At 45.4% G+C, this 14,312-nt stretch overlaps 1 protein-coding gene across 17 annotated transcripts in view; it reads left to right on the top strand.

Annotated features, from left to right (window-relative positions):
• Window positions 1–14,312, top strand: part of LOC121866676 (exocyst complex component 5-like) — a 176,815-nt gene that overhangs the window by 60,289 nt on the left and 102,214 nt on the right. For 3 of the 17 annotated variants that reach the window (XM_042366377.1, XM_042366375.1, XM_042366376.1), the window contains exon 2: window positions 9,645–9,749. The exons of 13 other annotated variants lie outside the window; for them this stretch is intronic. In XM_042366377.1, coding sequence (XP_042222311.1) covers window positions 9,717–9,749 — 33 coding nt within the window. In that variant the 5' untranslated portion in view covers window positions 9,645–9,716. Of the gene's footprint in view, window positions 1–9,644; window positions 9,750–14,312 lie in introns of those variants that run through there. One more of the 17 variants, XR_006089002.1, reaches the window with a different exon arrangement.

The raw sequence follows: 14,312 nt of genomic DNA on the forward strand, positions 1-14,312 counted from the left end.
CAGTTGTTGAGCAGGTGTTGTAGGAGTTATAGGTTGTAGGAGTTATAGGCAGTTGTAGTGGGAGCAGGCAGTTGTAGGAGTTATAGGCAGTTGTAGGAGTTATAGGCAGTTGTAGGAGTTATAGGCAGTTGTAGGAGTTATAGGCAGTTGTCATATATATATATATATATTTCATGTTTGTTTTAAACAACAGTTGTTCCATTTGTAGAGTTTATCAGATAGGTAGCGTGGAATGTCCAGACTATAGCGGTCAGTGTTAGGTTGTGTTGGTTAGGTTAGGTTGTGTTTGTGTTGGTTGTGGTTAGATTAGGTTGTGTGTTGGTTTGTGTTTGGGTTGTATTGTGATGACGGATATTGTTGGGTTAAGTTGTCACATGACGTCAGACCTGGCTTTTAATGGTGAGATACACCTGGCCTTAATGGTGTGACGTCAGACCTGGCCTTAATGGTGTGACGTCAGACCTGGCCTTAATGGTGAGACATCAGACCTGGCCTTAATGTTGTGACGTCAGACCTGGCCTTAATGGTGTGACGTCAGACCTGGCCTTAATGGTATGACGTCAGACCTGGCCTTAATGGTGAGACGTCAGACCTGGCCTTAATGGTGTGATGTCAGACCTGGCCCTAATGGTGTGACATTAGACCCTCCCTCATCACACTTGGACAACCCTTCAACCCACCACCTCACACCCTCCTCCCTTCACCCCCTTCCTCACCCCCCCGTCCTCCTTTCACCCCCTCCCCATCTTCACCCCTACACCTCCTCCTTCAACCTCTCACCTGACCCGTCCTCCCCCTCCCCACCGCTTCACCCCTACACCCTCCTCCCTCAACCCCACCCCACCCCCACCCCCCTACAGCCTTAATTGTTTTATGAGACAGAAAGGAAATAGAGAGACACAAAGAGAGAGAGACAGATTTTTATTTAATATAGGAGCTCGTTATATCCACTGGTTCATTTACGTGGTTTATTTAAGAGGTTCGTTCCACTGGTTCATCTACCTGGGTCATTTAAGAGGTTCGTTCCAGTGGTTCATTTACGTGGTTCATTTAAGAGGTTCGTTCCACTGGTTCATTTAAGAGGTTCGTTCCTTTGGTCTTGCTTCACTTGCGTATCTCGGAACGGTTTGCGTCATAGCTCTGGTCTCGGGTTGCTTCATTAGGGTGTTTCACTATGAAGCATTCCTGTTTTTTGGCTTATAGATACATTTCACTGTTGAAGTCCAGGGTGTGGTCTTGCGTGGTCCAGGGTGGGGTGTGGTCCAGGGTGGGGTGTGGTGCGGTCCAGAGTGTGGTCTAGTACGGTCCAGAGTGTGATTTTGTGCGGTCCAGAGTGTGGTCTAGTGCGGTCCAGTGGTCCCAGGTGCAGGCGTGTGGTGTTGGATGGACCCCCTCCTCCCCACCTCACCCCCCTCCCCCACCTCCCACCACTATGTACTGAACCCCACACACACACACACACACCTGTACAAACACTCGTGTACACTCCAGACCCCACCCATCCCACATGCACACACGCGTACGTACACACACACACACACATACACGCACGGATACACGTAACTTAAGAACACACACACATGTGCATAGTTACAAAATCACGTAAATGAACACACACACACACACACACACACACACACACACACACACACACGTTCCCAGCCTGTGTAGGAAATTGCATTTTAAAGCCTCTATTTATTTTCACATTTGACGGGAGTTGCTAAACACACCTTTCCCTTCTACCTAAGTTCCTTCCCCTTCCATCTTCCTATCCTTTCCCCCTTCCATGTTCCCTCTCCCCTTCCCTATCTTCTTCCCCTTCTCTCGTTCCCCACCCATTTTCCCTCTTCCCTCACTTCGCCCCCTTTCCCCCTCTCACTTCTCCCATTTTCCCTATATCCATTCCCTCTGCTTCCTCCTCCCCTCTCATTTACCCTATCCCTTCCCTCCTCACTACCTCCTCTTTTTTCCTCCCCTCCGCTTCCTTCTCTTCCCCCCTCCCATACGATCTTACATAGTTTCTAGTCAGTAGTTCTTGTCCTCCCCCACCCTCCTCACCCCCCACCTCTCCTCTCCCACCCCCTGACCCTGGAGGTAAGGGGGTAATAGGTGTTGGACCATTTGTTGTAACTGCATCCGGTAGTTGACAGTACCATTAACTCTTAACTAATAACCAGTACTGAGTTGTAGTTATAATCACAACATGATAAGTTATGATTATTTGTTATTTTGTTGTTGTTTTGTTGTTATTGTGCTGAGTTTATGACCCTTGACCTTCACATAACATGACAGAGAGGGACTTGGTGACTTATGATTGACAAGATGAGTGACAGCCTCTCCAGTATTATACGTCTGTGAGTGACACCCTCTTGTGTTATAGCTTATTTTAAGTCGATATTAGAGCAGTTGGGAATGTTCTAATGACCCTTAGCTTCCGTTGTTAATGACCAGTTAGTCGTGTTGATGAGGTGGTTAAGAGTGTGCCGTGGGGTAGTGGTTATAACCGGTGTTGTTGGCCCCTGGTTCAAGCGCCAATGTTTACTGGCCGTAATTAGTGAATTCAGAGTAATGGTGTCAGTTGGTGGTAGTGGTGGAAGGATGGTGGGAGGGGTAGGGGTGATGGTAGTGGTGAAGTGATGGTGGAGGGGTGGTACGGGTGATGGTAGTGGTGGAAGGGATGGTGGGAGGGTGGAAGTGATGATGGGAGGGTGGAAGTGATGATGGGAGGGTGGTGGGCGGTGATGGTAGTGGTGGAAGTGATGGTTGTAGGGGTGGAAGTGATGGTGGAGGTGGTACGGTGATGGTAGTGGTGGAAGTGATGGTGGTAGGGGTGGTACGGTGATGGTAGTGGTGGAAGTGATGGTGGGAGGGTGGTACGGGTGATGGCAGTGGTGGAAGGGATGGTGGGAGGGTGGAATGATGGGGAGGGTGGTACGGGTGATGGTAGTGGTGGAAGTGATGGTTGTAGGGGTGGAAGTGATGGTGGGAGGGGTGGTACGGGTGATGGTAGTGGGTGGAAGTGATGGTTGGTAGGGGTGGTACGGGTGTGTAGTGGTGGAAGTGATGGTGGTAGGGGTGGTACGGGTGATGGTAGTGGTGGAAGTGATGGTAGTGGTGGAAGTGATGGTGTGGTGGAATGATGGTGGGAGGGGTGGAAGTGATGGTGGGAGGTGGTACGGGTGATGGTAGTGGTGGAAGTGATGGTGGGAGGGGTGGAAGTGATGGTGGGAGGGTGGAAGTGATGGTGGGAGGGGGTGGTACGGGTGATGGCAGTGGTGGAAGTGATGGTGGGAGGTGGTACGGGTGATGGTGTGGTGGAAGTGATGGTGGTAGGGTTGGTACGGGTGATGGTAGTGGTGGAAGTGATGGTGGTAGGGGTGGTACGGGTGATGGCAGTGGTGGAAGGGATGGTGGAGGGGTGAAAGTGATGGTGGGAGGGGTGGTACGGGTGATGGTAGTGGTGGAAGTGATGGTTGTAGGGTGAAAGTGATGGTGGGAGGTGGTACGGGTGATGGTAGTGGTGGAAGTGATGGTGGTAGGGGTGGAAGTGATGGTGGGAGGGTGGTACGGGTGATGGTAGTGGAAGTGATGGTGGGAGGGTGGAAGTGATAGTGGGAGGGTGGTATGGGTGATGGTAGTGGTGGAAGTGATGGTGGTAGGGTGGAAGTGATGGTGGTAGGGGTGGTACGGGTGATGGTAGTGGTGGTAATTGGTGGTAGTAGGGCGATAGATGATGGTTGTATGTTAGTAGTGGTGGTAGGACTAATAGTGGTGGTAGAGCCGACCCCAAGTTTATTGCAGGCAGTAAAGTGAAGATATATTGACTACCATCAATTGGGTAAACAGGTCGGCAGCTTGATGGATTGGTTCATTATGCCACAACACTGTTCCATGTGTGTGTGTTGTGTGTGTGTATGTGGTGTGTGTGTGTGTGTGTGTGTGTGTGTGTGTGTGTGTGTGTGGGGCTATGGACGTATGTGTGTGTGTGTCATACTAGAGTCAGCAGGGTGATATTCAGACGGGTGTTCGGGGATGTAGCGCGTGATAGAGTTACATGAACCGTCTGCATGTGGTGTAGAGTCCAAGAAAGACATTGTGTGTGTGTGTGTGTGTGTGTGTGTGTGTGTGTGTGTGTGTTAATTATCCACTTATTCTTTCTTGTACGTCCTTTGTGGTCTTCTTCCTCCTCCAGGTGCATCTGTCTGTCTATCTGTCTGTCTGTCTGTCTGTCTGTCTTCCTGTGGTGCCATTGTCCTCTCTCTCTCTCTCTCTCTTTTTTTTTTTATTTTCACCTTCTATTCCTTACACCTAACCTATCTCCCCCCACCCCACCTACACCCCTCCACCCCCACCTACACCCCCACCTCCCCCATTCACTTCCCTCCTCCTCTCATTCGTTCCCTCCCAACACCCCGCCCCCCCCTACTCTTTCTACCTCCCTCTCCGCATTTCTCCCGTCTCCTCCCCTCCTCCTCCCCCCCATTTATGTATCCTCCCCACCCCTCACCCCTCTCCCCCCTCGGTTTCCGCCCCTATTGTTGTACAATGACTGGACAGTTTAGTTCAGTTGTCGGGGCGCCATTGTTTCTTCTGCCCGACACGCCCGCCCTCACCCTCTCTCCCCTTACCTTCACTTACCTCCTCTCCCTCCCAACCTCTCACTTAACCTCCCTCTCTCCCTCCCTTAACCTCTCCTTTACCTCCCTCTCTCCCTCCCTTAACCTCTCCCTTAACCTCCCTCTCTCCCTCCTAACCTCTCACTTTCCTCCTCTCTCCTCCCTTAACCTCTCCACTTTACCTCCCTCTCTCCTCCTTAACCTCTCCTTCCTCCTCTCTCCCTTTTTTTTTTTCCTCTCACTTCCTCCCTCTCTCCCTCCCTTAACCTCTCACTTAACCTCCTCTCTCCTCCTTAACCTCTCCTTAACCCCTTTTTTTTTCTCTCCTTTACTCTCCTTTACCTCCTCTTCTTGTTTTCCTCCTAACCTCTCCTTTCCTCCCTCTCTCCCTCCCTTAACCTCTCCATTTACCTCCCTCTCTCCCTCCCTTAACCTCTCCCTTAACCTCCCTCTCCCTCCCTTAACCTTTCACTTTACCTCCCTCTCTCCCTCCCTTAACCTCTCACTTTCCTCCCTCTCTCCCTCCTAACCTCTCACTTCCTCCTCTCTCCCTCCCTTAACCTCTCCTTAACCTCCCTCTCTCCCTCCCTTAACCTCTCCACTTAACCTCCCTCTCTCCCCTCCCTTAACCTCTCACTTTACCTCCCTCTCTCCCTCCCTTGACCCTCTCCACTTTGCCTCCTCTCTCCCTCCCTTGACCTCTCACTTTCCTCCCTCTCTCCCTCCCTTAACCAACCATTCTCTCTCTCTCTCTCTCTCTCTCTCTCTCTCTCTCTCCTGTACCTTTCCTTTTTTTTCTCAGAGGAAGAGACAGACAGACAGACAGACAGACAGACAGACAGACAAGGTTAGCTGTGTGCATGACTGTGGTAATGGCAGTCATGTAAAGACAGTCAGGCAGTAGAATTGTGTCATGGAAGGTGATAGGACTAATAATATGTATGTATGTATGTATGTATGTATGTATGTATAAATATTTACCATAAACCAGTTATTATTTCAACTCAAGTATAAAATAAACACAAAAACGCAGCAACACAAAGCAAAACAATAGACCTGTGAATCATTTATGTTTCACACCCATCTACGTGTTGTGGGACCTGCTGAAGCAACACTAACAGTCACAGGTGAACTAATAATATATACTTTTCCTGGTGGTCTACACACACACACACACACACACACACACACACACATACACACACACACACACACACACATACACACACACACACACACACACACACACACACACACACACACACACACACACACACATACACAACACAACACAATGAACCTGGTCTAACCTAACCTAACCTGGTCTAACCTAACCTGGTCTAACCTAACCTAACCTGGTCTTATATTATGTACTAGTGGTCTGGGTCACCTGATTCCCCAATAAAACACAAAGTTGAAAAGTGTTCTTCCTTCCCGTCTCTCTCTCTCTCTCTCTCTCTCTCTCTCTCTCTCTCTCTCTCTCTCTCTCTCTCTCTCTCTCTCTCTCTCTCCCCTAATCAACCAGGGGTAACGCAGGTGGTGCCAGGTACAAACAGTAATAGCCTGGTTGATTATCTAATGACCCGTAAAGCTTGCCGGCGGTGTGTGTGTGTGTGTGTGTGTGTGTGTGTGTGTCTGTGTCTGTCTGTGTGTGTGTGTCTGTCTGTCGTGCTGTCTGTCTGTCTGTCTGTTGAAAGGTTAGAGAGAGAGAGAGAAAGAGTCAACCCGGAACTAACTAATTTTAGATACACTATTGTTAGAGAATACGTCTTTAACATTCTCCCACGTACAGTAGAACGTCTTTAACATTCTCCCACGTACAGTAGAACGTCTTTAACATTCTCCCACGTACAGTAGAACGTCTTTAACATTCTCCCACGTACAGTAGAACGTCTTTAACATTCTCCCACGTACAGTAGAACGTCTTTAACATTCTCCACGTACAGTAGAACGTCTTTAACATTCTCCCACGTACAGTAGGACGTCTTTACATTCTCCCACGTACAGTAGAACGTCTTTAACATTCTCCCATGCAGTAGAACGTCTTTAACATTCTCCCACGTACAGTAGAACGTCTTTAACATTCTCCCACGTACAGTAGAACGTTATAACACTCTCCCACACATAGGAGAACGTGTTTTAACATTCTGCTGTGGATGGGAGGTTCCTTTGTATAATTACCTGATTTAGGAAATGCCGGGAAAAGAATGTTAATGACTAGTTTGTTTACCTGGTCTCACCTGGTGGAAGGTTTCAGGGGCCTCCTCTGGGTTGGCTGGTCAGGTGGGCCCCAGTTCTAAGCCCTTAGTCCTACTGGGCCCTAACTAAGCTATTGTAGGTTCCAAAGTCTACAGTTATTAGGGCCTAAGTAACCAAGCCATATAGAATAGGATTAGAGAGACAGACCGATAAAGGGAATAGAGACAGACCGAAAAGGTAATAGAGACAGACCGATAAAGGGAATAGAGACAGACCGATAAAGCGAATGAGGAACAGACCGATAAAGGAATAGGGACAGACCGATAAAAGAATAAAGACAGACCGATAAAGAATGAAGACAGATCGATAAAGGGAATAAGACAGACCGATAAAGAGAATCGAGACAGACCGATAAAGGGAATAGAGACAGACCGATAGGAATGAGAGACAGACCGATAAAGGGAAGGGATGAAGACATACCGATAAAGAGAATAGAGACAGACCGATAAAGCGAATAGAGACAGACCGATAAAGCGAATGAGAGACAGACCGATAAAGCGAATAGAGACAGACCGATAAAGGGAAGGGACAGACCGATAAAGGGAATAGAACAGACCGATAAAGAGAATAGAGACAGACCGATAAAGCGAATAGAGACAGACCGATAAAGGGAATAAGGGACAGACCGATAAAGAGAATAGAGACAGACCGATAAAGGGAATAGGGACAGACCGATAAAGAGAGAATAGAGACAGACCGATAAAGAGAATAGAGACAGACCGATAAAGAGAATAGAGACAGACCGATAAAGGAATAGAGACAGACCGATAAAGAGAATAGAGACAGACCGATAAAGCGAATAGAGACAGACCGATAGGGGACGTAGAGGCAGACCGATAAAGAATAGAGACAGATCGATAGGGAAGAGGCCGGACCGAAGAATCGAGACAGACCGATAAAGGGAATAGAACGGACCGATAAAGGGAATAGAGACAGACCGATAAAGGGAAGGGATAGAACATACCGATAAAGAGAATAAGAACAGACCGATAAAGGAATAGAGACAGACCGATAAAGCGAATAGAGACAGACCGATAAAGCGAATAGAGACAGACCGATAAAGGGAATAGGGACAGACCGATAAAGGGAATAGAGACAGACCGATAAAGAGAATAGAACAGACCGATAAAGCGAATGAACAGACCGATAAAGGGAATAGGGACAGACCGATAAAGAGAATAGAAACAGACCGATAAAGGAATAGGGACAGACCGATAAAGAGAATAGAACAGACCGATAAAGAGAACAGACCGATAAAGCGAATAGACAGACCGATAAAGGGAATAGAGACAGACCGATAAAGCGAATAGAGACAGACCGATAAAGGGAATAGGGACAGACCGATAAAGAGAATAGAGACAGACCGATAAAGGGAATAGAACAGATCGATAAAGGGAATAGAGACAGACCGATAAAGGGAATAGAGACAGACCGATAAAGGGAATAGAGACAGACCGATAAAGGGAATAGAGACAGACCGATAAAGGGAAGGGGATAGAGACAGACCGATAAAGAGAATAGAGACAGACCGATAAATGGGATAAAGACAGACCGATAAAGGGGATAAAGACGAACCGATAAAGAGAAGGGAATAAGGATAAACCGATAAATCGTTTAGTAAAGTATTGACGAATAACTCTATGGGATTTACACGTCATGTTTAACTAAATTTTTGGGGGATATTTTTATAGACTCAAAACCTAACCTAACCCTCCCTTTTCCCCCCTCCCCTTTCTTTTCCCCTTCCCTTTCTTTCCCCTTCCCTTTCTTTTCCCCCTTCCCCTTTCTTTTCCCTCTTCCCCTCACCCCCTCACCTCCCCTCACCCCCTCACCTCCCCTCACCCCCTCACCTCCCCTCACCTTCCCTCACCTAATTACCATCAGTAATTAGTAACAACCCATTAGTCTCTGTTTAGTAATAAATCTCTCTTAATGACCCTTAGTGTGTATGTATGTATGTATGTATGTGTGAGTATGTATGTATGTATGTTTGTATGTATGTGTGAGTATGTATGTATGTATGTATGTACTGTATGTATGTATGTATGTATGTATGTGTGAGTATTAACCACGTCACTGCAGTCATGTACGTATCATTATAAAGGTGTACACGGCTTGCATCTACTCTCGTAAAGTGTACACAGCATCAGTGTTAATTTTCATCTGATAAAACACATCCATTTACCTGCCATGTTGGTTGAGGGGCCCACATATGTTGGTTAAGGGCCCCACATATGTTGGTTGAGGGCCCACATATGTTGGTTGAGGGCCCCACATATGTTGGTTGAGGGCCCCACATATGTTGGTTGAGGCCCCATGGGTGAGGGCCATCATGTTGGTTGGGGGCCCGTCATTTTGGTTGAGGGCCCCACATATGGTTGAAGGCCCACATATGTTGGTTGAGGCCCCGCCATGTTGGTTGGGGGCCCGTCATTTTGTTGAGGGCCCACATATGTTGGTTGGGGCCCCACATATGTTGGTTGAGGGCCCATATGTTGGTTGAGGCCCCACATATGTTGGGTTAGGGCCATCATGTTGGTTGCCCGTCATGTTGGTTGGGGTCCCGTCATGTTGGTTGGGGGCCCGTCATTTTGGTTGAGGGCCCCACATATAAGGCGTTTAAAACTATAATTTGTCTTTGTAATTATTAAATCTATCTATAATTACGTGTAAAATAATACTGAAGGAGGTATTTGGTTTTTGTGTTACGTTAAATAAAAGTAAATCATATGATCGTGTGTAACTGGGATTTTTTTTTATAACCAACAGGTAATTGACACGCGACCAATCAGAGGAGATGAAAGTCAAAAGTGACCAATTAGCGGCCAGAGAGGAGTTGAGATGACCCAATCAAAGAGGAGGAGGGTGGGTGAGGTAAGCGGCAGGTTCAGCCATCAGTAAATTAGTTACACCTTTCCATGGTCGAGTTCGAACTTCGTGAATTTTCTTGTGATATTTTGAATAATTACACCCATAAATACACCAAAATATATAATAATTCCGTACTGCAATTATCGACAATAGTGTGTAATTAACTTTGTGTTATTACTATTGACTTACGTGATATAGGAAGCGAGGAATTTGAAGATTTAAATTACGTTGAGTTTTGTGAGGCACCGAAGACGTACACAGGTGGACAGGTGAGGTTGACGGGCCGTGAGTATAAAAGTTGACCTCCAAGTTGACCTCCAAGTTGTAACTCCACCTTTAAAGCTTCAAATAATCTTATATAATCTTGTAACTTTGTATAATTTAACGTCTCACAAAATCACAAACGATTATTTAGGAATTTATTATTTATTACGCTGTTTTAAAAGGCGGAAAAAAAAATCCCAGTTTGAAAATATTAAACCAACAGATTATTTCATATTTTACTTTAAATAAATTTGATATTGTATAATGTATTAGTGTTCTTGTTGTATTTTGTTATAGGAAATAGTTAATGGTTGTTTAGGAACGAAACTATCGGTAAAATGGTTAACTATCTGATGGGGAGACACACACACACACACACACTGCTTCAACATACACACACACACACACTGCTTCAACATACACACACACACTGCTTCAACATACACACACACACACACACACACACTGCTTCAACATACACACACACACTGCTTCAACATACACACAACACACACTGCTTCAACATACACATACACACACTACTTCAACATCACACACACACACACACTTGCTTCAACATACACACACACACACACTGCTTCAACATACACACACACTGCTTCAAACACACACACACACACTGCTTCAACATACACACACACACACACTGTTCTATACACACACACACACTGCTTCAACATACACACACACACACACTGCTTCAACATATACACACACACACACACATGCTTCAACATACACACACACACACACACACACACACTTTCTTCAACATACACATACACACACACACTGCTTCAACATATACACACACACACACTGCTTCAACATACACACACACACACTGCTTCAACATACACACACACACACTGCTTCAACATACACACACACACACTGCTTCAACATACACACACACACTGCTTCAACATACACACACACACACACTGCTTCAACATACACACACACACACTGCTTCAACATACACACACACACACTGCTTCAACATACACACACACACACTGCTACATAACACACACACACTGCTTCAACACACACACACACTGCTTCAACATACACACACACACACACACACTGCTTCAACATACACACACACACACACTGCTTCAACATACACACACACACACACTGTTCAACATACACACACACACACACTGCTTCAACATATACACACACACACTGCTTCAACATACACACACAAACACTGCTTCAACATACACACACAAACACTGCTTCAACATACATACACACACACACACACACTGCTTCAACATACACACACACACACTGCTTCAACATACACACACACACACACATACTGCTTCAACATACACACACACACACTGCTTCAACATACACACACACACACACTGCTTCAACATACACACACACACACACTTCTTCAAATACACACACACACACATTGTCAACATACACACACACACTGTTCAACATACACACACACACACACTGCTTCAACATACAACACACACACTGCTTCAACATACACACACACACTGCTCAACATACACACACCGTTCACACATTCAACATACACACACACACTGCTTCAACATACACACACACACATGCTTCAACATACACACACACACACACTGCTTCAACATACACACACACACTGCTTCAACATACACATATCCATATGTATATGAAACCAAGCATAGATGGAATAATACAACTGGTCAATTATTCTCACGTGATATACAACCATACGCAAAAAACCCCCATAAATTTATGTTTACTTTGTATTAACGTAATGTAATTTGTAATGTAGGTGTTATAACAATACACAGATGAGATACTATAACGCATAACATAAAAAATAAACATTAGTTGCGTTAAACATTCAGGTATTTACAAGTTACTGAAGCCAAAAATTATATAGTAAGTAGTTGGAGTTAATGAGTCAGGTAGGGTAGCCATTAACGGGTAATTTCGTCACTAATGGCCATCATTATGTGGATCTGTTTATTTGTTTATTTGTTTGGTTGTTGTTGTTGATGTGTGGTTGGTGTTAGCGTATTACAGTGAGGGTGTATGACAAGTACAGGTACAGGTGGGTACAGGTACAAGTGGGTACAGGTACAAGTTGATACAAGTTACAGGTTGATACAGGTACAGGTACAAGTGGGTACAGGTACGGGTACAAGCTGATACAAGTACAGGTACAAGTTGATACAGGTACAGGTACAAGTTGATACAGGTACAGGTGCAAGTTGATACAGGTACAAGTTGATACAGGTACAGGTACAGGTTGATACAGGTGCAAGTTGATACAGGTACAGGTACAAGTTGATACAGGTACAGGTGCAGGTTGATACAGGTACAGGTGCAAGTTGATACAGGTACAGGTACAAGGTTGATACAGGTACAAGTTGATACAGGTACAGGTACAGGTTGATACAGGTGCAAGTTGATCAGGGTACAGGTGCAAGTTGATGCAGGTACAGGTACAAGTTGATACAGGTACAGGTACAAGTTGATACAGGTACGACAAGTTGATACAAGTACAGGTACAAGTGGGTACAGGTACAGGTGGAGTTGATACCAGGTACAAGTGGGTACAGGTACAGGTGCAAGTTAATACAGGTACAGGTATAAGTGGGTACAGGTACAGGTCAAGTTGATACAGGTACAAGTTAATACAAATTACAGGTACAAGTGGGTACAGGTACAGGTACAAGTTGATACAAGTACAGGTACAAGTTGATACAGGTACAGGTACAAGTATACAGGTACAGGTATAAGGGTGGGTACAGGTACAGGTACAAGTTAATACAGGTACAAGTTAATACAGGTACAGGTACAAGTGGGTACAGGTACAGTACAAGTGGGTACAGGTACAGGTACAAGTTTAATGCAGGTACAGGTACAAGTTGATACAGGTACAGGTACAGGTACAAGTTGATACAAGTACAGGTACAAGTTGATACAGGTACAGGTACAAGTTAATACAGGTACAGGTACAAGTGGGTACAGGTACAGGTACAAGTTGATACAGGTACAGGTACAAGTTAATACAGGTACAGGTACAAGTTGATACAGGTACAGGTACAAGTGGTGGGTACAGGCACGAAGTGGGTACAGGTACAGGTACAAGTTGATACAGGTACAGGTACAAGTGGGTACAGGTACAGGTACAGGTTGATACAGGTACAGGTACAAGTTAATACAGGTACAGGTACAAGTTGATACAGGTACAGGTACAAGTGGGTACAGGTACAAGTACAAGTTGATACAGGTACAGGTACAAGTGGGTACAGGTACAGGTACAAGTTGATACAGGTACAGGTACAAGTTGATACAGGTACAGGTACAAGTGGGTACAGGTACAGGTACAAGGTTGATACAGGTACAGGTACAAGTTGATACAAGTACAGGTACAAGTTGATACAAGTACAGGTACAAGTTGGTACAGGTACAAGTACAAGTTGATACAAGTACAGTTCAAGTGGGTACAGGTACAGGTACAAGGTTAATACAGGTACAGGTACAAGTTAATACAGGTACAGGTACAAGTTGATACAAGTACAGGTACAAGTGGGTACAGGTACAGGTACAAGTTAATACAGGTACAGGTACAAGTGGGTACAGGTACAGGTACAGGTTGATACAGGTACAGGTACAAGTGGGTACAGGTACAGGTACAAGTTGATACAGGTACAGGTGCAAGTTGATACAAGTACAGGTACAAGTTGATACAGGTACAGGTACAAGTTGATACGGTAGGTACAGGTTGATACAGGTACAGGTACAAGTTGATACAGGTACAGGTACAAAGTGGGTACAGGTACGGTACAAGTTGATACAGGTACAGGTACAAGTTGATACAGGTACAGGTACAAGTTGATACAAGTACAGGTACAAGTTGATGCAGGTACAGGTACAAGTTGTTACAGGTACAGGTACAAGTTGATACAGGTACAGGTACAAGTTGATACAGGTACAGGTCTGAAGTGGGTACAGGTACAGGTACAAGTTGATACAGGTACAGGTACAAGTGGGTACAGGTACAGGTACAAGTGGGTACAGGTACAGGTGCAAGTTGATACAAGTAGTAAGTTGATACAGGTACGACAAGTTGATACAGGTACAGGTACAAGTTGATACAGGTACAGGTACAAGTTGATACGGGGTACAAAAGTGGGTACAGGTACAGGTACAAGTTGATGCAGGTACAGGTACAAGTTGATACAAGTACGGTACAAGTTGATACAAGTACAGGTACCAGTGGGTGCAAGG

Source organism: Homarus americanus, unplaced genomic scaffold, assembly GCF_018991925.1.
Source record: "Homarus americanus isolate GMGI-L3 unplaced genomic scaffold, GMGI_Hamer_2.0 scaffold20504, whole genome shotgun sequence".
NCBI lineage: Eukaryota > Metazoa > Arthropoda > Malacostraca > Decapoda > Nephropidae > Homarus > Homarus americanus.